This window comes from Euprymna scolopes, chromosome 23 (genome assembly GCF_053919585.1).
Source record: "Euprymna scolopes isolate OS-2025 chromosome 23, ASM5391958v1, whole genome shotgun sequence".
In the NCBI taxonomy this organism is placed as follows: Eukaryota; Metazoa; Mollusca; class Cephalopoda; order Sepiida; family Sepiolidae; genus Euprymna; species Euprymna scolopes.
This window is the reverse complement of record NC_136504.1, coordinates 10,701,546-10,726,311: the sequence shown is the minus strand read 5'-3', so window position 1 is coordinate 10,726,311 and position 24,766 is coordinate 10,701,546. Positions and strand designations below refer to the sequence as shown.

Below are 24,766 nucleotides of genomic sequence, written 5' to 3'. Positions count from 1 at the left end.
TGGTTTCCGTAAATTCTCTCTTAGCTGTCGCTATTTCTTTCTTAACGTTATTTCTAGCTTCTATATACTTCAGTCTGTTTGAACTGGACTTATGTCGGTTAAACCTACGGTATGCATGCTGCTTTTGAGTAATGGCAGTTGCACAAGTCGACGTAAACCATTGGGGAGAGTGGGGCTTACTATAAAATTTCCGCATGGGAACATGCGCTTCGATTGCAGTTTTGAACCAGTCAGTGGTCTCGTTTGCACACTGTTCAGCAGGGAGAGAGAAAATATTTTTCCATGGAGCATCTCTAATTAGTTCCCTGATGGCTTCCCAGTCAGCCTTATTATAATATCTCGTTGTTTTGAGCACTGGCTCTCCAGTTTTGGGTCTAGAGTTTAGGGCGATTTCAACCATTATCACTGCATGATCAGCGTTCCCGAGTGGGCTGTGGGCCTTCGCTATGCAGTCATCGGGAACTGTGGTCAAAAACAGATCTAGAAGTGATGCGTGTTGTTCTTCCTGGTCAGGGAAACGGGTTGGAAACGTAACAATTTGTGATAGGGAGTGAGATATAGCGAAGCTATGGGTTGTGCTGCCCGCTGCATCTGTGTGAGTAGAGAATCCAAGCCAGTTTTTGTGGTGGACATTAAAGTCACCAAACACATGTATTTGTGCGCTAGTGTCGAGGGACAGTGCCGTGTCTATGCTGTCAGATACTTTGTTTATTATGGTGCAGTCCTGAGTCGAGGGAGAGCGGTAAAGAAGATAATAGTAGCTAATACTGTGTTGCACGTTTAGTCTAAAGCACATAAAGGCTTGATCATCTGTTTCTAGGTTTGTTTCTCTAGTCAAGGGAAGGGTATTACGAATGTAAACTCCAAGTCCGTGCATATGTCTGTCAGAGTCCTTACGGCAGAGTGGGAGATATCCAGGTATGTTAAAGTGGTTAGAGGGAATGGAGGAGTGTAGGTTAGTCTCACTTAGTGCTAAGATATCCGGGGTATTTGTTAAGAGAAATGCTTCAACATCAGCTAAGTTAGTTCTAAGCCCACGGATATTTGTGAATGAGAGCCTCAAGGGAGGAGGCAAGTTGAATTTGTTTGTCCCTAATCCTGGTTTAAGCTTATTTTTAGATTAACATCCGACTCTTTTTCATTTAAATTATAAAGGTGTATGTCAAACGATGACTTACCTTTCGTCTTTCTTCGTGTTTGTCATTAATTAATCTCAGGTTTTCCACCTGGTTATTCAGAATATGACTGACCTCCTCATGATTAGAAGCAACGTGTTCCATTTGAAGTTTGAATTCTTGCCACGATTGACTGATTTTACTGTAAAAGATCCACAAAAAAAACATTAAAAATTAAAAATGAACATTAAAAAATCATTGTGAATCAGATTTGAAGGTGAAAGTAAAGATTTATTAACGTGTAATTTCGTACTCCACTGTACTCCTCACAAGTGAGGCTTCTATTTCTTATCTGTCTGATAATGCATGAAATGATAAGCTTTTGATTAAATAAATACGTTTAAACATTTGGTGCTTCTTTGTTATCGTAGCGAAATTTGAAAATCGAAAGACATTAAGCAAAAATTAAGTTTTGCTATATTGGCTTAAGATTTTCCAAGTTTTCAGTAAATAATTGCTATGAGTTGAACTCTCAAGTTTTTTTTTTTTTTTTTTTTTTTTTTTACCAAAACTCAACTAATTGTCTTCGAAAACTATTTTCATTAATAAATAATTTTCTATCTTATTGCTTTGCATAATTTTTGGATATGTTCATTACTGTGACATGACAATTCAGTAGATAACATTGGTTGTACTTGAAATTCAATATTTCAATTTTCGAATTTTGCTCTAATGATGAAGAAGCACCCAAAATACCAAATACAAGGGAAATAACTCTTACAGATTCTTACAAGACTTACATCCGGATATTGATATTTATTTCAATATTTCAGCGTTTTTATTCTGCAATTGTTAGATTTTTTTTCATGTGTTATTTCAAAAAAAAAAACTTTATTCTACAGGGTGGCCACAAAGTCACGCACCAATGTTAATTAAAAAAGTTAAAAAATTTAAAAAGTTATAGTAGTAACATTTATTCTAATTCAAAGTTTTTTACAAGGATTACAATTGCTCGACATGTTCGCCGTTTGAAGCTATGCATGAGCCAATACGAAATTCAAAGTTCCTGTAGACACGATTCAGTAAATCAGCATCACCATCAATTTGAAGACAATCATCAATAATACGACTCTTCAGATGATCCAAATCACGAATCTTCGTTGAATAAACAATTTGCTTAATGTGACCCCAGAAAGAAAAGTCCATTATATTAATAAAAAAGAAATATTAACATTAGTGCGTGACTTTGTGCCCAGCCTGTATAATTTCTACTTCTCATAATTATAAAATAATAGCGTTTGTATGTGAGTGTGTGTCTGTGTGTACAACTCTTCTACAGCCCACACCACTGGACCGATTATGACCAAAACTGGTATGATGATGGTCCTCCAGCTAAGTATAGTGCACAACATTTTTCAAGGAAAAGGTCAAAGGTTAAGGTCATAGTCTATATATATATATATATATATATATATATATATATATATATATATTCTCCTACATCCCACATCATTGGACCAATCATGATCAAACTTAATATGATAATAATCTACGACCTAGGAATAGGTCAATGTCAAAGGTTAAGGTCATATTTGGTGCGGCTCTGACAACATCCACTGACTGCATGAGTTCTTGTGAAGCGGGTACCCAAGCATACAGCAAAATTCCGCGCGAAGTGCGGGTATCTTTGCTAGTAAATAATATTGTGAATTTTGATAATTTCCATTAGCAATGAATACAAACATTTCTGTGTAACTCATTTGCATAAAATATATTTTTATACTCCAACTATTTATCCTCTACTCTATAATAAAGAACAATGTGTATTTTTTGCATATAATGAATATAAATCTATCCTGTCACACAAAAGTTAGTTTTCCTAGTCTCCTGGACAAAATTTTTCCAAATGGTGAGGGGAAACAGGAAAGCAAATAGCAAGTAAGACAAGCCAAGCTGCCTAAAAGAATTTAGAAAGTAATCTTCTGTGTTTCCTTTGCATAAAACTAAATATAGCCCATATTTTGGACTCTTTATACCTAGTAGACATGTTTCAAAATCAATAATGATTGGTTCATTAGTTTAGGAGGGATTCCTGTACATGCAAATACGACTTCTGCTAAAACATTCTAGACTGTCTAATGCATTCCTCCAAATTCGCATTTGATAGATCTTAATTCCCTTCATTCCCGTGGCAATTGCTTGGTGGCCCTGAGGCAGAGGCTCAGCAAATGGAGCAAGAGTTGGGTTCGTGGCTGGGTTAAAATCTCATGATCGACAGGAATTGTCACCCCCTACACTGTTGATTGCATAAGCATGAAACACTAGTGGCTATAGGTATAAAGAATAATTATTGTTTAATTATATATATATAATTATATATATATATATATATGTTTTATTTTTTTTATTACTGTTTTATCTGTTCAGTTACATATGTTTCGATTGCCGGACCATATTTATGATCCAGCAGCCTTGTCAGACCTTACAGCTGACGAGGTTGCTGGATCATAAATATGGCCCCGCAACGGAAACATATGTAACTGAACAGATAAAACGGTAATAAAAAAATAAAACGCATATTTGTTCTGCAATAGTATTGAGCACTCTCTTCAGGTTTTACTAATTACCATTTTTGCCAAATATATGTGTGTGTGTGTGTGTGTGTGTGTATGTATAGCATAATCACGTTGACACACCAGTTCTTGTGAGATCACCGAAGTTAAGCAATGTTGAACCTGGCTAGTACCAGATGGGTGACCATTTGGGAATTCTAGGCGCTGTATGTGCTCTAGACTTATCTTGGAGACACTCTTACAGTGGGTATCCATAGTCTGTCAAGACTGAAGGAAGCTAGTATATATTTATGCACAGATAAATACATAAAAATAAACATTTTATGTCATACTTACCCAAGGTCTTCTTTCTCTGTACTTTTGTTAAGGCGGCTCAGGTTCTTGCTATATTCAATTTCAATCTTGGCCCTAAAAAAAATGAAAACTTATGAAATTAATGTCTGAGGTTGTTTTCCTATTTTGTTTTGCAGAGTGGTGGGGGTTGGAGTCATTTTTTCTGATAAAAACAAAAAACAAATAAAATTTATGAAGAAAGATGAAAGTCCATTTTCTTTAAAATTTGCAAAGTAATAAAGAGAAAAAAATTGCAGCCTATATATATATATATATATATATAATAACTGATGAAAAATATATTAGTACTTATCAGAATAAAATATAAAGAAGTATATGCTATAGAATTTCAAAGATATGGAGAAATAGAAGAACCACCTATCATTGTTTAGGAGGTATAATTGTAGAATTTAATAGTGATGTATTTAAATATTCACAAAAATCTTGCAAACTACCATTATTAAGGCCAAAGGTCACTCAAGGATAAAGACTAATTAGATAAATAGATTGTCAGTTGAAATGATGAAGAATGTAGCTTCTTCCATAGAACTGTCCGCATGTGGAACACTGTTCCACAGAACTGCTTCCCGGCTAATTACAATATGGTAGCTTTCAAGTCCAATGTAAACAAGTTCTTGTGGAGCCGTCCCATTGAATAATCCAAATTCTACCCAATCTACACCATTAATGATTACTAAATTACTACCTTACATTCAGTAACCTTTATCCTCAAATGGCTTTCGGGCCTTTCGGGTGACTCTAGAGTAAAAAAATATTATGAGAGGATTTAAAATGATGAATGAAATGGACAAAATTTGAGGACAGTTTATGACAAGGGTTTGTTAACATTGGGTTTGAAGACAACTATGTTGTAATTTTCTAGGAAGCAGTCCTATAGTAATGAGTTTCACATATATAAAGTTCTTGAAAAGAATCACTGTTCATGTAAATTCTGTTTGATGCTAGGTACACAAAGGAAGAAAAAAAACTTCTTTTCAGTTTAAGACGAGTTTTTGCTGTGAATATCTTACAAAGAAGAATTAAAGATTGGAGCTCAGTCGAGTACTTTTCACGAGAATAATGCTAGAGCATAGAGAGATTAACAATGTCTCTTCTGTAAGAGAAGATATTATCCCCCACTAGATTATAAAGTCAATTTTGTACTTTGGAAAGGCAAGGCAGAGTGCTGTTGGCAGCATCTCCTCAGATGTAGTAGCATTATTCTGACTCTTATATAAAAAAAAAAGGTAGGTTCCCTTTACAAGGCTAGAAAACTTCTCAAACTTGCTATATCTCTATAAAACCATCATTCGACTGTGCATGGATTATTGTTGCCATATTTGAGCTAGTGCACCAACCACAAGCCTCTATCTCTTGAATAGAATGCAAAATAGAATTTCTAACTTAATAGTTTCCACACTGTCTACCAAGTTCCAGCCACTGTCGCATCACCATCTCTGTGCTTGTTTTACAAAGTTCTTCCATGGAATGTGCTCCAATAAACATACTGCACTTGTATCCCCTCAACAAGAATATATCCGACCCACACAACTAGCAGGAAAATCGCTTCCTTTCATTGTAGAGATCCTAGATGCTAAAAGATTTTTTACTCTAAGCAACTTTCATTGGCCAACTTACCTTTGGAATTCCCTCCTTGCTCCCTGTCACTTGGATCGCAGTAACATGCAGAAATTTAAATGTAATATGAATAAACAAGCTGCTATCCAACTCTTCATATGGCATGTTCCCGTTGGATCACCGAAGTTAAGCAACATTGAACCTGGTCAGTACTAAATGGGTGACCATTTGAGAGTCCCAGGTGCTGTACGTGCTTTCTGCTCATCTCGGCATTGTTTCCAGTCATCCTGGACTTCTCCTTGCCATTGGACTCAAGCAGTGCTGATTCAGGAGAGGTGTGGTTGGAGATTGCGCAACCCTTGCCTCACAATTACACCCGCATCAGGGGGTATCTTCTGTCTTTCGAGACTGAACGAACGCATCGATCCAACTCCTCATCTATTTTGCACATATAAATCCGGCCCCTATCACAGTAGCCTCTTTACTCTTCAGTGGCAACATGTTGTATTTGGGGTACACAAAAATAATATATGGGGGAGGGGGTTGTATTTGAAGGCGATGACAATACAGTTTGGTAGAAAAACATGGTTGAATATGAATTAAGATTAAAAGAATAAATGAAAATATTGAAAAAGTTCAATAATTTTTTTATTATAAATTATTTATTTACCAACATCGAACCAGGATGATATCATGGTGTTATATTCTTTGAATTTTTGGGATATATCTCGTTTTTAGAAAGAAAAAAAAATATGTATAACCACAACCTGGTGTGTTTATGCCAGAAGGAAAAAATTATAGGATGCTTCTTGCATTAGGTTCACAGAGAATTATAAACGACTGTTGAAGTATATATATATATATATATATATATATATATATATATATATATATAGGTATGACACTAACTTTCGACACTGATAACAAAAAGTACAGTGCCGTCAAAAAGAAAGTCTGCACTTGTCATTTTTTTCAAAACCGCAAATGTAAGCTAAATTGAATGTAACTGTTTGAACAACCTATACCTCATTTGATTCATTTTTTATTCCTCTACTAGCAAAACCCGTTAACCAACATTGCCCGGTGGTAGCATGCATTCCCCCCCGCATAAAAAAAATATAATATGTGTGTTGTTGTTGTTGTTACCCAACCACAGACTCCTCATGTTAAGAGCGGCTTTTGGAATAGACGCCCCATTTTGTGAGTGGAGGTGGTGTAGTAACAAAATTTTCCTGAAATGTATTGCATGGTGGTTGCATTGTCGTTTGACTCGTGCATACTAATCTGGCAGGCAGGTTATGTTTCAGAGTATCGTTCAGGCTATAGTATTTTTGTTGGCAAGACTGGAGTTAAGGTGGCAAAATATTCTTGAAGCCTCTATCACTTAAAAGGAACTGAATTCCTGTAGTCGCATGTACGTTCAGAAAGTGACAGTTTTAAGTAAGCATGAAAAAAGAAGCAGTATAAACAAACCGGATTCTTTAAATAATAAACAATTCTTATTTATTTTAAACAATATATACAGAATATTGTTTCTATTATAAACAATCTAAATAGGACTTTAAAAAATTAATAACACTTTAGAGATTGAAACAATAGAAATATTGTTCGTAGACAATTGTCAATAGATAGGGAAATAAATTGAGAGAATTAAGGCACAAACAATTTATTATGTTTAGTGACCTAAATTAGTGTAAAGATAAAAACAAAACAGCTATTATTAGTTATAAGTGTTTCAAGTACGTGCAAGCATTTATCAATATATATACCCAAAACAAAATAAAATTATGTTGAAATAGTAAAAAACAATGTAGTTTCGATTGTGACCTATTTGCGTTCAAAAATTATTAAAAAACATGTAATAATAGCTAATGTCTGTGTAAGCTCTAATAAAGAAAAAGTTAAAAAACATTAAGAACTCTCAGGTAAGAAAAATGTAAATAGCAGAGAGTACCTGTGCAATATGCTGCAAAAGAAAAAAAAATCGTAGGGGCAGTATGCAGGATCCAACGTGTAAAAAAAGGATTGTGCCACAAAAATGATGGAAGTGCTTTAGTCCAGTGGTCTACTACAAATTGATGAGGTTAGCACTCTCGAAATAATGCCTTTAAAGATGAGGAGTTTAGATGTGCAAATATTCTCAAAATGTGTTAACTTAAATTGACTCGCTCGGTTGATAACAATAAATCGCGTAATGCAAACATAAGTGTATCTACTAAAAAAGTAAACCAACAGTTCATTGTTCAATGTTTTTAAAATTAAAGTATACAACAAAACACATGTAATCATTGTATAGTTTCATACTTTTCAATAATACTAAAGTTATAAAAAAAACACACACAGATATTGTATAGGCTGCAGAAGCACACAAAAATCCATTCTCGATTGCATGAATTGAGTATGCAGAATTATTTCTCTATTTAGTGCAGAAAGAAATAATTTTAGTCAGTTGTACTTTAACCAAAAAAGAAAGGTTTATATAGCTGTTTGTAAAGGACTAAAAAATTAAACGTTTGAGACAATTTAAAGTCTATGAAATCAAACGATAGCCGGGTCTCAAATGTAATAATAGTGTAATCAGTTGTTTTTGAATTAGATCAATACGCGTATAAAGAAAGAATGCCAGTCAAGTAAAATATAAAAATAAAGGAATAAAAATAAATAAAGGAAGGTTTATGTAGTTATTAGGAAAGAACCTGTGGCGATGCATAGTAATCGATGTGTTTATGCGTTTGTAATCGGGGTATTTTATATACAATGATAGCCTCTTGTGGAGAGGGAAGCCATGTTTTTTTATTCGCTGGAGCATTCTTTTTTGAATTAGGATTGACATTTTAGAATGGACGAATAGTTTGTTCGCAGCCAATGATATTTGGTTAAATTTGAGGAGGGAGAAATCATTAATTTTGGAATCGGGAGAAGGAAAGGTTGTGGTATGTAAGTTTATGAGCCAGAAAATTCGGTGCTATTCTACATATGACCCAAATGCAGAATATACCGGTGTCAACTGGGAGTAGTTTTTTTTTTTTTTTTTTTTTTTTTACAAAGGCATCACCACATTATCAAGGCCCAGAGGCCACTCAAGGATAAGGGTTAAAGAGTGTACAGTAGAAATTGGTCAATATAGTAATCATTAGTAATGAAAATTTGGTAAATTTAATAACTTATATGGAACGGCTCATCAAGAACTTATTTACTTTAGACTTGAACACAACCATATTGTAGTCAGCCGGAAAGCAGGAAAACGGAAGACAATTCCACAGGCGTGCAGTTCTAAGAAAGAAGCTTTGTTCATGGAATCTACGTTTAGGTTTAGGCACAGATAAAGAGTGGGGGAAATTATTGATAGTGTTTACAGCTAGACGAGTGTTTCTTGTGAAAGTTTGGCGAGGGGGGACCATAGATTGAAGCTCAGTTGAACACTTTCCATGAAAATAACGATACATCAGAGACAAACTCGCAACATCTCTTCTGTGAGATAGAGGTTGCAAGGAGGAGAAAAGGACATCTCCTACGAGGCTACGAAGTCTATTTTGAACTCTATCAAGGCAGGACAAGTCCTTTCTAGCAGCTCCTGCCCAGATGTGGCAACAGTATTCCATCCTTGGACGTACCTGGCTCTTATATAGGTAGAGAATAGCATCAGCAGTGAGATATCTACTGGATCGATAGAAAGATCCCACCATTTTTCCAGCGGCCTTGGCAACAGATTTGATATACGTGTTCCATTTAAGATCAGGAGTAATGGTCAAGCCCAGAAGCTTGTCAAAACTTGAGGCCTCCTGAAGACGAGAGCCATCCATTTCAATTGATGACAAATGTGAATTAGAATGTTGATGATGTAAAGAGAGAAGCTTGGTTTTAGATGCATTAAAAGTAACCAGCCACTCCTTTCCCCATTGTACTACGTGCTCAAGATCAGAGGAGAGAGAATTGGAGAGAACTTGGTCGTTTACTGTCTTAGATGTGGTACCATAAATGGTAGTGTCGTCAGCATAAATGTCTACAAATGATGTAAGGATATGATTTGGAAGATCATTAATGTAGATCAGGAAAAGAGTTGGGCCCAGGATGGATCCCTGAGGGACACCGGCATTAATACTGTGAGCTTCTGATTTTTGCCCCTCAACTACTACTCTTATGAACCTATCAGAAAGAAATGATTTAATAATTGAGAAGACTTTTCCAGCTATACCATAGCTAGCGATCTTATGAAGTAAACCTTTATGCCATACCCTATCAAAGGCTTTAGATATGTCAAGAGCAATTGCCCTAGAAAGATTGCCACCGTCGAGAGATTTGCTAATCCTATACATTTTATTTAGAGGGGAAAATAGCAGCTGCTTTCACTGTAGATGTTTGTAACAGTGATCACGCTTCTCTTAGGATGTAATCTAGAATTTTAATATAGCGAATAAATGTGAGTAAGGTGGCGTTCAAAGGTTACATAATATAGTGGCTGATAGTGTAGACATAATAAATTTGTATGTGGCATCTGTTGGAGCAAACCTAGCGTACTTTGGTCCAGAGGGGAATTTCTGCAATCAAATTATTATATATAATAATAATATAATATAATATAATATAATATATATATATATATATATATATATATATATATATATATATATATATATATATATATATAGGATAGGAAGGAAGGATAATTTTACTTGTCCATATTTGACTTTTAACTGAAGTATCCTAATGTTCACGTCAACTTCAAAAATAAGTAAAAACTAATAAAATGAAACTAATTCATCATAATTTTTACTCTATATTGAAGAGGAAGGATCAGGGTTTAAATCACATATAAACATTCTTTATTGTACACTGAATAAAACAGATGAAATTTGATTTGAACGTCACAAAATAACCGAAACATTAAAAAATGAAAAATTAACAACTAACAACGGTGTCGCAGATATATGGCAAAAAGATTTATTTTAAAACAGTAAAAATATAATGGAGAAAAAAACTCAATACAAATATATATCTTTTAAAAAGAAATTCTTAAATCAATTTTAAAGTGACGTATAACAGGAAAAGTCTTACCTTCGGCTTGAAATATTATGAAAAAGACATATATAGATAGGATATCCAGAAAAAAATTCATATTTTAGCAAACAACACCTAAAATATTTAACTTCCGGTTTGATATGGAACTCATTAATTGACAGAATTTCCTTTATTATTAATTTTCAATATCGTAATTTGTAGCTCTTAACAGTAAGATTGTCTGTTTATTCATAATAAGTTTTAAGAACAAATCTTCTAAATTTTTTTTTCAAATCTTAAAAAATTCAATCATTAAAAAAAATAAGAAATATTTTTGTAAATCATTTAAAGTTACACATAAAAACTGTCAAATGTAAATAATAAATAATTTTTTTAAATTTGGTAAAACTTAAATAATTTTTATCTATTTTTCAACTTCTTTTTTTCTGAAAAATCAATAACAATTGTATAACTCGGAAACGTTTGTGACCCAAAATTAAATATATTTTATTTCATCATTCCAATGTATTTTAATATTTAAAAAAATTAAGATATGAATCCCACTCCCCACTCCCCCCCCCCCAAAAAAAAATCTGATAAAATCACGTTAGGAGAGGGGAGGGCAAAGTATTCTTTTCTTGGCCTTCGGGCCGGGATCAAAGTGCCGCGAACTCCGCCAGTACTGGTCGTATGTCAGCAGAGTGACGGCTCGCATCGATCCTGAGCATCCTCGCCCAATTACTGTATCCAATGTTGTGGACAACGTGAGGCCGCCGTGGGACCGGGAAAGACAAATGGTCTACGTTACGATCCTGGCCGTGGCGAGAATGGTGATTTGGACGTCGCGTCTGCAAGGTTGCCGGGGGGTGTTGTCTTTTTCTGATCAAGATCTGATTGCGTTCTTTAAACACCAACTACGGGTGAAGATCAGATGTGATAGAAGAAGGCTGCATCGCGCGGCATTTGACAGAAGATGGATACATGTGGCAAGTCTGTGTGTACGAAGAGGAGCCAAATTTGAATACGTGTTCCCTGCCTAGGTGTGGAACGCGCAGTTCTGTAAAGTAAAATTAAACAAGTAGTCTCTCAGCTAGCTGAGTGTATGTTCCATCCCTCCCCAATTAGGAAGCCTCCAAGATCCCCATCCCCTCTTACCTGCAATTTTTGTTTTCACACCTTTCTCTAAATTTTACCCATCTTGGAGAAAAAGAAATACAAACTAACCTCCTTCCCTTACCCACAAAAATTTTCTTTTCTCCATTCACCCCCATCTAGAGGGCATCCCCACCTAGAGACTGACCCGCAGAAGCGAGGTTCCTTTTACAAACCTAGTAGAACGGGCAGTCTATCAACTAGACGGGGTTGGGAGGGTCCTACTAATCACCTTTTGTTTTTTCTTCCCCCGCCCTCGACACAAATGAATTATTGTACCATTTTATTGTTATCTTTTTTGTTTTTACACGTCAATAAAAAATGTTTTAAAAATTGGGAGTTAAGTAGGATGTCCCCCAGTATGAAAGGGTGAATGCAGTATTATGGTGAAAGAAGATACTAGCTGGGAGAAACTTTTGACTTTGTTTAGTTCTGGAGTGACAAGGATGACCAACGACCCCCAAAATCCCCCCTTTTGAGTTGGCCATGGGCCTAAGTTTTTTGTTCATCGTTAATTTTGACTGTATTTTTTAACATGAATAAAAGATTTAATATCTCAAAGTGTAGTATCTGTTCCGGCAGATGCTGCAAGCTATGACTAGCTATGACTAGCAAAGACCAGATGTGGGGGCAACCCCACATGCTTGACCATTAACCAGCTCCCATTTCCCACCTCTCGGGAGCTGGTCCCCTTTTTCCCTTCCCCCTCCCTTCACTCCTCACATTAAAAATCGGCCTTGTGCCTAATTTGCTCGGTGGGGGAGCAAATAAATACCATCTGTTCCGGCAGATACTTCAAGCTATGACTAGCTAGGACTAGCTATGACTAGCAAAGACCAGATGTGGGGGCAACCCCACATGCCTGACCTTTAACCAGCTCCCATTTCCCACCTCTCGGGAGCTGATCCCCTTTTTCCCTTCCCCCTCCCTTCACTCCTCACATTAAAAATCGGCCTTGTGCCTAATTTGCTCGGTGGGGGAGCAAATAAATACCATCTGTTCCGGCAGATACTGCAAGCTATGACTAGCTATGACTAGCTATGACTAGCAAAGACCAGATGTGGGGGCAACCCCACATGCCTGACCTTTAACCAGCTCCCATTTCCCACCTCTCGGGAGCTGGTCCCCTTTTTTCCCTTCCCCCTCCCTTCACTCCTCACATTAAAAATTGGCCTTGTGCCTAATTTGCTCGGGGGGGGGAGCAAATAAATACCATCTGTTCCGGCAGATACTGCAAGCAAAGATCCTATGTGGGGGCGACCCCACATATAAGACCTTGGTCAATGTAGGTGCAACCCTTCATACCAATTGTCACTATCCAGCTCCCCTACTCCCCGGGGAATTGGTCTCCATTTTCTCTTCACTCCTCACATTAAAAATCGGCCTTGTGCCTAATTTGCTCGATGGGGGGAGCAAATAAATATCCTTTTTTTGGCATTTTGTCTAAGATCAAAGTGTAGTATCTGTTTCGGCAGATACTGCAAGCAAAGACCATATGTGGGGGAAACCCCATATATAAGACCTTGGTCAATGTAGGTGCAACCCTTCATACCAATTGTCACTATCCAGCTCCCCTACTCCCCGGGGATTGGTCCCCATTTCCACTTCACTCCTCACATTAAAAAACGGCCCTGTGCCTAATTTGCTCAGTGGGGGAGCAAATAAATACCCTTTTCTTGGCCAAGATCAAACTGTAGTATCTGTTCTTACTACATGCTGTACTTATGTTTGTAACTTTGTGATACAAAGTAGGGGATCACTTTTCTGTATTAATTTAATGCAAAATGATCACCCACTTTACAACCAGTCCGTCTCAAAGTCATTCACCAGATCATTCAAATTGTTTTTCCAGTAATTTTTTAAGCATTCAAGTCATTCTTAAGGTCATTCAATTCATCCTTAAGTTCATTAAAGTCATTCTAAGTCATTTACTTTTTATTTAAGTCATTTCAGCCCATTTTTCGGTCATTTTAGTTTATCTTGAAGAATTTCATGTTAATTCTACATTCACGCATTCATTCATTCATTACATGAGAGCACACGACTAATGGCTATCGACCTTGTTTATTCAAGAAGTCTGAAGAAATGCTGGTTATGTGAAAATTTTCAAACGCCATAAAGCTTGAAATTGTCCGAGTGGTATGGAAAGAATTTTAACTTAAAATGAAATACACTTTCTGCTGCTATCAATTCATTTTTTGAAGTCTTGGTTTTGTTAATAGGGTATATTAATGCTCAATTATAAGATAATTTTGTAGCTTACTTTTTAAGTCATCTCCCTCTGGCTTAAAACTTATTGGTATATGAAAATTTACTGAATTATACAAACCCAGTAAAACTCAGTATATTACAAACAAATATATATATATATATATATATATATATATATATTTAATGTGAGATGGTATATAATTAGTTCCATGATCAGACAATACCACAGTTTTTTTTGTTTTTTTTTGTTTTTTTACACAGGGATCACCACTTATCAAGGCCTGGAAGCCACTCAGGGATAAGGGTTATTGCAAGTACATTACGTTAGTGTGGAGATTTGATGAAGTGTTTACTTAAGGGGGCGGTTCATTAGGAATTTGTTAACGTTGGACTTGAACACATCCAAGTTGTAGTCCGGTGGGAAGCAGGCAGACGGAACAGAGTTCCACAGGTGTGTAGTTCTAAGAAAGAAGCTTTGTTCATGGAATCCGCATTTTGATTTAGGCACAGATAAAGAGTGGGGGAAACTTTTGACAGTGGATTCAGCTAGACGGGTGTTTTTCGTGAAAGATTGGCAAGGGGGGACCAGAGATTGGAGTTCAGACGAGCACCTACCATGGAAATAACGATAAAACAAGGATAGGCTCACAACGTCTCTTCTGTGGGAGAGAGGTTGCAGGGTAGAGAAAAGGACATCCCCCACTAAGCCACGAAGTCTATTTTGTACTCTGTCAAGGCAGGATGGGCTGTTTTTAGCAGCTCCTGCTCAGATATGGCAACAGTATTCCATCCTTGGACGTACTTGGCTTTTATATAGATAGAGAATTGCATCAGTAGTGAGATATCTTCTGGAGCAGTAGAAGGATCCCACCATCTTTCCAGCGACCTTGGCAACAGACTTGATGTACGTGTTCCATTTCAGATCAGGAGTAAAGGTCAAACCCAGAAGCTTGTCAAAACACGGGGCCTCACCCAGACGAGAGCCATCCATCACAATTGATGCCAGATGGGGATCAGAGCGTTGATGATGTAAGGATAGGAGTTTGGTTTTGGATGCATTAAAGGTAACCAGCCACATCTTCCCCCAGTGAACCACGCGCTCGAGATCAAAGTAGAGAGAAAAGTTCATACAAACCATGAAAGCCACAAACCGAAAATCGGATATTCGAGTTTCACACTCCTTTGAGCTCATCAGTGAAAACTCAGGATTCAAAACTTAAGTCACATACAAGAAAATCTATCGACTAACAGACTAAGCACACCGTGGTAAACTAGGACTTCTGGGTTATGGCTTTCATAGTTTGTGTGAGCTTCAGTGTCGTCTGATCATGGAAATAATCTATATCATATATATATATATATATATATATATATATATATATATATATATATATATATCTTATTTATAGTATTCCGAATTTTATTGGGTTTATATAATTGATAATTCGCTAACGGTTAATTAATTAGTGAATAATATTAGTAAAATATATTAAGTGAACATAGGTAATTGGTGGCAATATTAAATGATAATTCGATTGAATTTTTTTAAAATAAAGATATGAAAATAAAGATATGAAAATAGATAAATGTAAAAATCTTTAACAAACAGAAAACAAAACCTTGGAAGGAAAAGATGTAGATAAAATTTTTTCTCATAGTTTTCCTTAAAAGGAAAATAGATTTCATATTGTTCATTGTAAAAGTGTTTTTTTTTTCAAAACGTCTGATGAGTGGCTGTTCTTGCGAAAATTTTCAAACGATATAAGGTTTGAATTTCTCTGAATGATCTTGAAAACAATTGTAACGAACGATGAAATACACTATTTGTTGCTATCAACTCATTCTTTGATGTCTTGATTTTGTTAAAACAATATATATATATATATGATTGCGTAAACATTAAAACTATTGTCTGTAGGTATAAAAATTGTGCTAAACGTCCCTATTTGGACTCCTGCCTTGAGTTAAATGCTAGGTGGTTGGTCAGTAGAGGGTGAGGGTAAGGAGGGTGTGGGGGGTGACAGTCCTTACTAGTACACACATGCCAACATACGCAAACATTCTGCCCATCTTTGCCAAAAAAGAATAAAAATGAATTCCTCTTTTTTTTTTCCTCAAGTAATAAATATCGCCAGTTGCCCCGTGTAGTTTTTTTTTTCATTCATTTTTAGAAGATTTTCATTAAATTTGCATTGCAAACAGTATATATATGTATGTACAAATAAACAGATATATGTACATATATGCATATTTGTATATTTTGGCAGCAAGTCATTATTTAAGCACGTCTGATTGAACACGGCAGAGTTATTCTTTTTTTCGATTTTTAAAAAATATCTTTTCAATTCGCCGAACGGTCATTTTTTATTTCAGCTGGCATGTTGTATATTATGGCGGCCAAAAGCCGATCGTCGTCAGGAGCGATTGTTGTTGTTGTTGTTGTTCTCGTTTTCTTTTTCTTTATTGAGGATTGGTGTATTTATAGTTATTTTTGTTATTTATTTTTTATTTTATTTTATTTTTTTATTTTATTGGTTATAAAGGTGGGTACAGGATGAATAGGGGCAAATTATTTTTATTTTTAATTTCGATTTTCTTATTTTATTTATTTAGTTTCTTGTTAATTATTGAATACAGTTAATATATTTGTCCCGGTTTTAAATGAGATCCGGTTAATAAGGGGCTGTAGTTTGTTAATTAGTAAACCTTCTAGTAATTTTACTCTTCACGTGCAATTGTTAAGATATCGAATTTTTGTATTGTTAGTTAAGATATTTCTAAATGTTGGACGACTAGGTTTTTATCATGGAATATTAGGTGTTGTTTTATGGCGCTCTTGTCAGCTAAATGATAGGTTAGTTGTCGGGAGAATGTTGTTGTGGTGGGGTCTATGTATGCGTTGCATGAGTTTTTAGAGGGAGTTCAGAGACAATCTTCAAAGGGGCAAATATATACATATATAAGTTTATAGATATATAATATATGTGTATATACATATAGATATATTTTTATGAAGGCTTAGAAGCCGAAAATTTGAAACTTTAAATAAATATTTTGTTTATTGAAAAAAAAATACAGATACGCACGTGGTTGTATTTCTAATCTCATATTTCAAATTCCGTTTTCCCCGTGCTTCTAAAAAGTGGATTACTACCAAACTACCTATTCGTGCTTAGACGGCGCTACCCACTGAACTGACAATACACACTCTCTACTTCGACCTACAAACTCTGCCAAACGACATCCATGGCACGTAAGAAAAAAAAAAATGTATTGTATTGTTTAAAAAGAAAATTCCTGATGAAGGCTTATAAGCCGAAAATTTGAAACTTTAAATAAATATTTTGTTTATTTAAAAAAAAAAATACAGATACGCACGTTCTAATCTCATATTTCGAATATATTTTTATATATTTATATACATATACGAGGAAAAGAAATCAAGACTGTGAATTAAAATTTACTAGGGAATTGATTGTTTGACAGAATACCTTAAAAACAATTTTCAAGAAAATCCTTATTCCGCAAAATTTCAAAAAATCCTATTCTTCTTTTCAGAGGAATAAGGATTTCTTCAAAATTGTTTTTGGCCTTTTCTGTCGTACAATAAATTTCCTTGCAAATTTTAATTTACAGTCTTGACTTTTTTTCCTTATAAGAAATTGGGAGAAAATTTTTTAAGGAAAGATGTTACACAAAATTTTTAACTCTTCGATTATGTTGTCAATGCCGAATAGCCATGCTATCCAATTATACACACACACCACACATATATATATAACATTGCCATAATTGATGCTTAAGGTTACAACAAATTCTTGACAAATAAACTAGCAAAGACAATAAACAATGTTGAAGAACTTACAAGGCCTTCAAATATTCCTCAATATCTTTTCCCATTTTGTGACTGCATTTCATCCGTTTCCACATAACGTCAAACCCTGCGGTGCCAACAAAATCATCATCCTAAAACAAAAAAACAAAAAAAAAAAAGATTAGAATCAGTGCTGTTAAATACCAAAATTGAAGACAAAAAACTGGAAAATAAAATTCAATCAAGTTCTGTGTTGTTTTGGGAAAATAATTTATTGAAAAATTTTAAAACCAACTATCATATTTAAAATTTTTAAAACATATATCCTCCATTATATATTAAAGACCAATGTGCATTTAGTTTCAGACAATGAATATATATACTTGCATCTCCTCATGAAAAAGTTAGTAAAGCACGTTTCTTTTTCTAGCTCCCGGACAAAATTATACCTAGTGGTGAGAGGAGCAGGAAAACAAAAGGCAAGTCAGATAACCACCCTAGACTTACAAATTAATTTCAGGAAATGAAGTAAGAAAATTCTCTACTGTACAATAAAGGTCAAAGTTTTTTCCCCCTTGAATTCATAAAATAAAATAATAAAATAATAATAATAATAATAATATGTGGATATGTGTGTACTAGAAAGGACTGTCACCCCCCCTCCTTACCCTCACCCTCTACTGACCAACGACCTAGCATTTAACTCAAGACAGGAGTCCAAATAGGGACGTTTAGCACGTTCGTGACAGAAAACTCTTTTAAAGAAACCAACGAAATGTGAGTTTACGTCCTTTGTTAAAAAAAAGAAAATTAAATGTTACTTCGAATTTATTTCAGAAAACAGTCTGTTTCGATATAAATGCACAATTCTGTTTATCAATGCAAATATAATGGAAATCCTCTAAAAATGAATGCAAAAATAACCAGACGGGCGACTAGTGAAAATGTTAGTTTGAACTCATAACAGAAACCAGTCCTTTTACCGATATAGACGTAGAAATTTGCCTCGTCTCTGAATGAGGAATCAAATACTACCACAGCGACGGGGAAAATTGCCTTTCTCTTTTCCCATCTAACATTTCCAGCGGCTAAACAGTATGGTATTAGGCAGACCTATCTTCAAACGCCCTCTTTCAGAGCATGACTTTCGACTTTTACTAAGTAGAATACTTAGTTGGAAATTCAAATTTTTTTTAATTTTAATTTAATTTATTTATTTTATTTATTTATTTATTTAATTATTTTGTTCATGTCTCATATGTATGTGTGATAGTGCACGATACCTCTTGTATACATGGGAGCTTTACACTATCCCTGCGTCAGAACCACAGGTAAAATAATTCTGGGCTCGGTGCTGCCACAAACACCAAAATATGAAAAATGTCAATTACAAATAATCCAAACCATGGGACCCAGAAGAAAGATCTGGGTGTTATGATCGGCAGGTGCTCCTTCGGTAGCCAGCATGGGGGACCTGGTCGTCATCCTGCGAATGTTGGCCAACTTTCTAGTTTCAGAAACTCAAATTGCATGGACGTTGAACAGGTAAGTAAAACCTCTAATTTCAGAGAACAAAATGACACCGAACAAACACAGCACAGCCATGATAACCATCAAAATGAAAAAAAAAAAAAACGAAGAAAGAAATGGACAACAAAAGAGAATAGACTCGTAATGGAATGCTATTATAGAAGTCATCCTAAATAGATATGGAGGTTATCGGAAACGAATGAAAGAACTATGGGACCTATCCAGTGACTACCATACGACAGAACAAAGCATTGCGGACCAAGCAAAACTGATGCTCAAGAAAGGTTGGCTCTCTAAACTAGAACTAACAGAAATTCAGCAAAAAATAAATGATGAAACTGAACAAGAAGCATCCCTCAATGAAACCGCACGTAGAGCAACCCCACAAGTTGAAGCCTCACAAGTAAAAACACCAAAGGCCGAGGACCAACAAAGAACAAAGTCTACAAACGTGGAAACCGAGAACAATGAAACAGAACTAACAGAGAATGAAGCAAATAAAATAAATAAAATAATACAGCTGATGAATGAGGAAAAAACAAAGCTCCCATCGTTATGGAACCAAGAGCAGAAGAAATTAAAGACAGAAACAGAGAAGGTTAACAAGCTCCTCCCACACATCCCAACAAATACAATCACAGACTTAAACAACCTCATTTACGCAGGCACCAAAATGGTAAGTATGAATCTCAAATCAGAAAAACAACCGGGGACAAGCGGACCGACAAAACCTGGATGGGAAATAAGACTAGAAACTCAAATACACAAACATAAAAAAAAAAAAATATGATCAACAGGAAGAAAGCAATGTGGAGAAAAAGGAATATTGGAAATGTAACTGACAGGGAGAGGCTAAACAAGAACTGGACCAAAAAATAAAAGCAAAAGAAGCGAGATTGAGACGATATAGATATAAATCTGAACAATGCAAACAAAACAGAACATTTGAAACTAATGAAAGCCAATTCTACCAAAATGTGAACGGAGGAAAAACAAAAACAGAACAACCAAATCCGACAGAAACAAAACTCTACTGGAGTAATATATGGGAAGAGCGACGAGATCACAATAGAAATGCCAAATGGCTGAAAGACATGAAAGAAGAGTTACAACAAATAGAAGATGGAACAGCGAATGAAATCGGCAAGGAAACCCTAAAGAAAACCATAGGAAAAATGGCAAACTGGAGAGCATCAGGGCACGACGGGATACATGCATACTGTTTCAAAAAATTCACAACCTTACACGAAAGGCTAACCCAAAACCTGAGAAGATGTATACAGGAAGCAAGCGTACCAGACTGGATGACAACATGTAGAACTACACTGCTACAGAAGGACACGGAGAAAGGAACCGTCCCAAGCAACTATAGGCCAATCACGTGCTTACCAACTATGTGGAAGATACTGACAGCACAACTGAGCGAACAAATCTACCACTCCCTGAATAACCGTGGACTCATCTCCGAGGAGCAAAAAAGATGCCAAAAAGGAAAAAGAGGAACACATGACCTGCTATATATAGATCAAAAGATCCTAAAGGAGGTAAAAAGGAGGAGAAAGAATTTAGCCATGGCATGGATCGACTACAAAAAAGCGTACGACAGGATCCCCCAAGCATGGATAATAGAATGCCTAAAAATGTATAAAATACCAAGCAGGATCACCAATGTAATAGAAAATGCAATGAAAACATGGAGACTGGAATTGACAGCTGATGGACATATAACAGAAATTAACATACAAAGATGCATCTTCCAAGGAGACTCACTATCACCACTACTGTTCATCATAGCCATGATGCCCTTCAACAGTATTCTGAGAAAGTGCCAAGCCGGATACATGTTCTCCAATACAGAGAAAAAAATGAATCACCTGATGTACATGGACGATCTGAAACTTTTTGCAAGGACCGAAAAGGAGCTAGAGACACTAATTAACACTACCAGGATCTTCAGCCAAGATATCCAAATGGAATTTGGAATGGAAAAGTGTGCACAACTAGTTATAAGAAGGGGAAAACTGGAAACGACAGAAGGCATGGAATTACCCAACCAAACAGAAATTAGGGCACTAGGGGAGCAAAACGACTATAAATACTTGGGAATTCTGGAAGCGGACACCATCAGAGCAACAGAAATGAAAGAAAAAATTGGAAAGGAATACCTCAGAAAAACAAGAAAACTCCCGGAAACTAAATTATATACAGAAACCTAATAAAAGGTATAAATACATGTGCAGTATTACTAGTAAGTTACTCAGGACTGTTTATAGGGTGGACAAAAGAAGAACTGAGACAGCTTGATCAGAAAATCAGGAAACTCATGACTATGTATAATGCACTACACCCAAAGGACGATATTGACAGGCTCTACGTGAAAAGGAAAGACGGCGGGAAAGGACTGATCTGTATAGAAGACTGTGTGAAGGACACAAAAAAAAAAGAACTAGAAAAATACATAATGCAAAACACTGAAAGGATAATTATGTCAGCGAGAGACAGAAAAAAAACAACAAAGCCGATAACAGAGAGACAAATGACAAAACGAGAAAAGAGAAATGGGAAGAGAAACAACTCCACGGAAGATTCATAAGAATGACAAAAGATGAGAATAACGAAAACACCTGGGCATCGATGCGAAAAGGACATATAAACCGAGAAACTGAATCTCTAATAACTGCAGCACAAGATAACTCAATAAGAACCAACCATATCAAAGCAAGAATCGATAAAACACAAGAAAACAGTAAATGCAGACTGTGGTCAAAGAGACGAAACGATAAACCATATAGTAAATGAATACAGCAAACTGGCCCAAAAGGAATACAAAAACAGGCATGACCAAGTGGGGAGGGCGTTGCACTGGGAATTGTGCAAACGACTGCATTTTGAGCATACAGACAAATGGTACAAGCATAAACCCGCAACAGCACTCGAAAACGAGAACCACAAAATTCAATGGGACATGGATGTATAGACGGAAAAACCCATCCAAGCAAGAAGACCAGATGTCGTAATAATTAACAAGAAAGAAAAATCCTGTCAAATCATAGATTTTGCTGTCCCAGCTGACCACAGGGTGAGTATGACTGAAAAGGAGAAACGAAGCAAATACACAGAGCTAACCAGAGAGTTAAAAGGGATTTGGATGATGAATGCGGAGAGTAATACAAGAAGACAATATAACGAATAAGCGTTACAGGAAGTGAAGAACACCGAAGCTGCATATCTACTAGTTCTACACCCCCATCATGCATCCCCCCCCCATAGTTTCACCATCGCCCCTCCCAATAAAAAAGTGACACCAAAGAGCTGAGAAGGGTTAAGAAGGACTGAAAGACCGAGGCGAGAGCGCCAGCCAGACCTCAGTTGGACAAGCACAAAGAGAACTAGGACTTTGGGGAGGCTTAGTGTCACTCAAATTCCAGTATAAACCAATGGCCACTGCTGGCGAGAAACAAATGGTAAGAGGCTGTTGCAATGATGCAAATTCATTTGCAAATGCTATCGAAGGAGGTGGAGAGAACTGGGCGTCTGGGAAGACTTGTTGTCACTCAGCCTCCAGAGAACACCACAGGTTTCCAATCAGATCGTTTGTTGACTTGTGTGAAAGCTCCATGTGAGCCAATAATAATAACAACAATAATAATAATAATGATGATAATAATAATAACAATACAAATAATAATAATAACAATATAAATAATAATAATAATAAGTTGGACACAAACAACTACAGATGTAAAAGGCAAAGGAACATCACATGGAATCGACAATATAACTGTATGATACCACTCCCCCCCTCTTTTAAATATGTGTCACCATAAACTGGCATTACACCAAATAAACGAGGGTCAAGGAGGATTGAAAGACCAAAGAGAGGAAGCACGAACCAGAATTCTGCTGGTTGAGTACAAAGAGGACTAGGACCGTAGGAAGGCTTATTGTCACCCAAATTCCTGTGAAGATCAATGGCCGCTGCCAACAACAAATCAATGGTAAGTGGTTGTTGCAAAGGTTATCGAAAGAGGTCGAGAGTACTGGAAATCTGGGGAGACTTGTTGTCACTCAGACTCCAGAGAACATCACAAGTTGTTCTCAAAGAGCAATCTTTGATGACAGCTTGTGTGATACTCCTAGTGAGTACATAATAATGATAGGAATAATAATGCAAACTGTGTAGTATAAGCCTTGAAATAATGTCACAGTGTTAGTGTGGGTTCTACACTTTTTCAAAATGACTATAAACATCGCCATGACAAAGTATGTGCAAATTTGCCTTGGAGTTTGTGCCAAAAGTTTGGATTCCAAGTGACGGACAAGAGATTCCAACATCACTCAGAAGTGGTAATGGAAAATGAGAATGTTAAGATTCTCTGGGATTTCATGGTTCAGTGTGACCGAGAGATAACTTACAGGAAACCGGATGTTGTAGTTGTGAACAAAACAAATGAATGCTAAATTATTGATATGGCTTGTCCAAACGACATCAACTTAGCAGGTAAAAAGAATGATAAACTGCGGAACTATCAGAAACTGGAATAAGAAAACTTCCATCATGCCAATCATAATAGGTGTGCTTGACTCAATCTCAGATGATCTTAAGAAATAATTGAACTCCTTAAGAATCAAGTACATCACTATACTCCAGAAGTCAGTTCTGCTTGGCACAGCAAAATCCTACGTCAGGTGCTTTCCATCTAATTGACTCTTTGATTATGCTCACTAGCTCTGGGGCAAAAGCCTGCTCTTGAGTGAAAAAAAACCCCAAAAAAAACCAGTGTAAAACATTACAACACGAAAGTTAACGAATGCAATAATAATAATAATAATAATAATAATAATAATAGTTAACAAGAAGGAAAAGTCCTGCCAGATTGTGGTCTGCTGGGATGGCAAAATCTACAGAGTAAAAACCAAGGGGACAGAGAAGCAAATTCACAGAACTGGCCAGGGAGCTGAAAGGGATATGGAAGATGAAGAAAGTTAAGATAACACCAGTAATAATAGGAGCACTAGGAACAATCCTGAAAAACTTGGAAAAAAGAATTGGTGAGATTGGAATCAAAGGGATACCTGAGAAGATACAGCGGATAACAATAATGAAAATGGCTGAAATATTAAACCCTTGAGTGCGGAGACTAATATATATGACAGTGACTACTAGTCAAGAATACAGAAACTACTAAAGAGGTAAAACACAAAGAAACAACACTTGAAAACTGGATAATTACATAATTGTAAGTTAGCCCCACCCCTTTTTTTTTCTCACTAGTAGAGATCATATTTAGTTGTTTTTTGACCGATTCCAAAAGTCCTTTCTAATAACCATTAGAATATTTACATTTACAGTTTTGAACATTATTATGGTACAATGACGTTGGCACCACCAAAGTTACGTTGCATTTGAACTTCTGCATATCAGTACAGTTTGTGAAGCGTAAACCATAAACACCATACAC

At 36.0% G+C, this 24,766-nt stretch overlaps 1 protein-coding gene across 2 annotated transcripts in view; it reads right to left on the bottom strand.

Annotated features, from left to right (window-relative positions):
• LOC145245745 (proline-serine-threonine phosphatase-interacting protein 1-like) overlaps positions 1–24,766 on the bottom strand; it is a 204,257-nt gene that overhangs the window by 59,246 nt on the left and 120,245 nt on the right. For both annotated transcript variants that reach the window (XM_080107344.1, XM_080107343.1), the window contains exons 2-4: positions 17,826–17,926; positions 4,025–4,096; positions 1,179–1,317 (exon numbers count right to left, since the gene is read on the bottom strand). In XM_080107344.1, the coding sequence (XP_079963470.1) occupies positions 1,179–1,317; positions 4,025–4,096; positions 17,826–17,926 (312 nt within the window). The remainder of the gene's footprint in view (positions 1–1,178; positions 1,318–4,024; positions 4,097–17,825; positions 17,927–24,766) is intronic.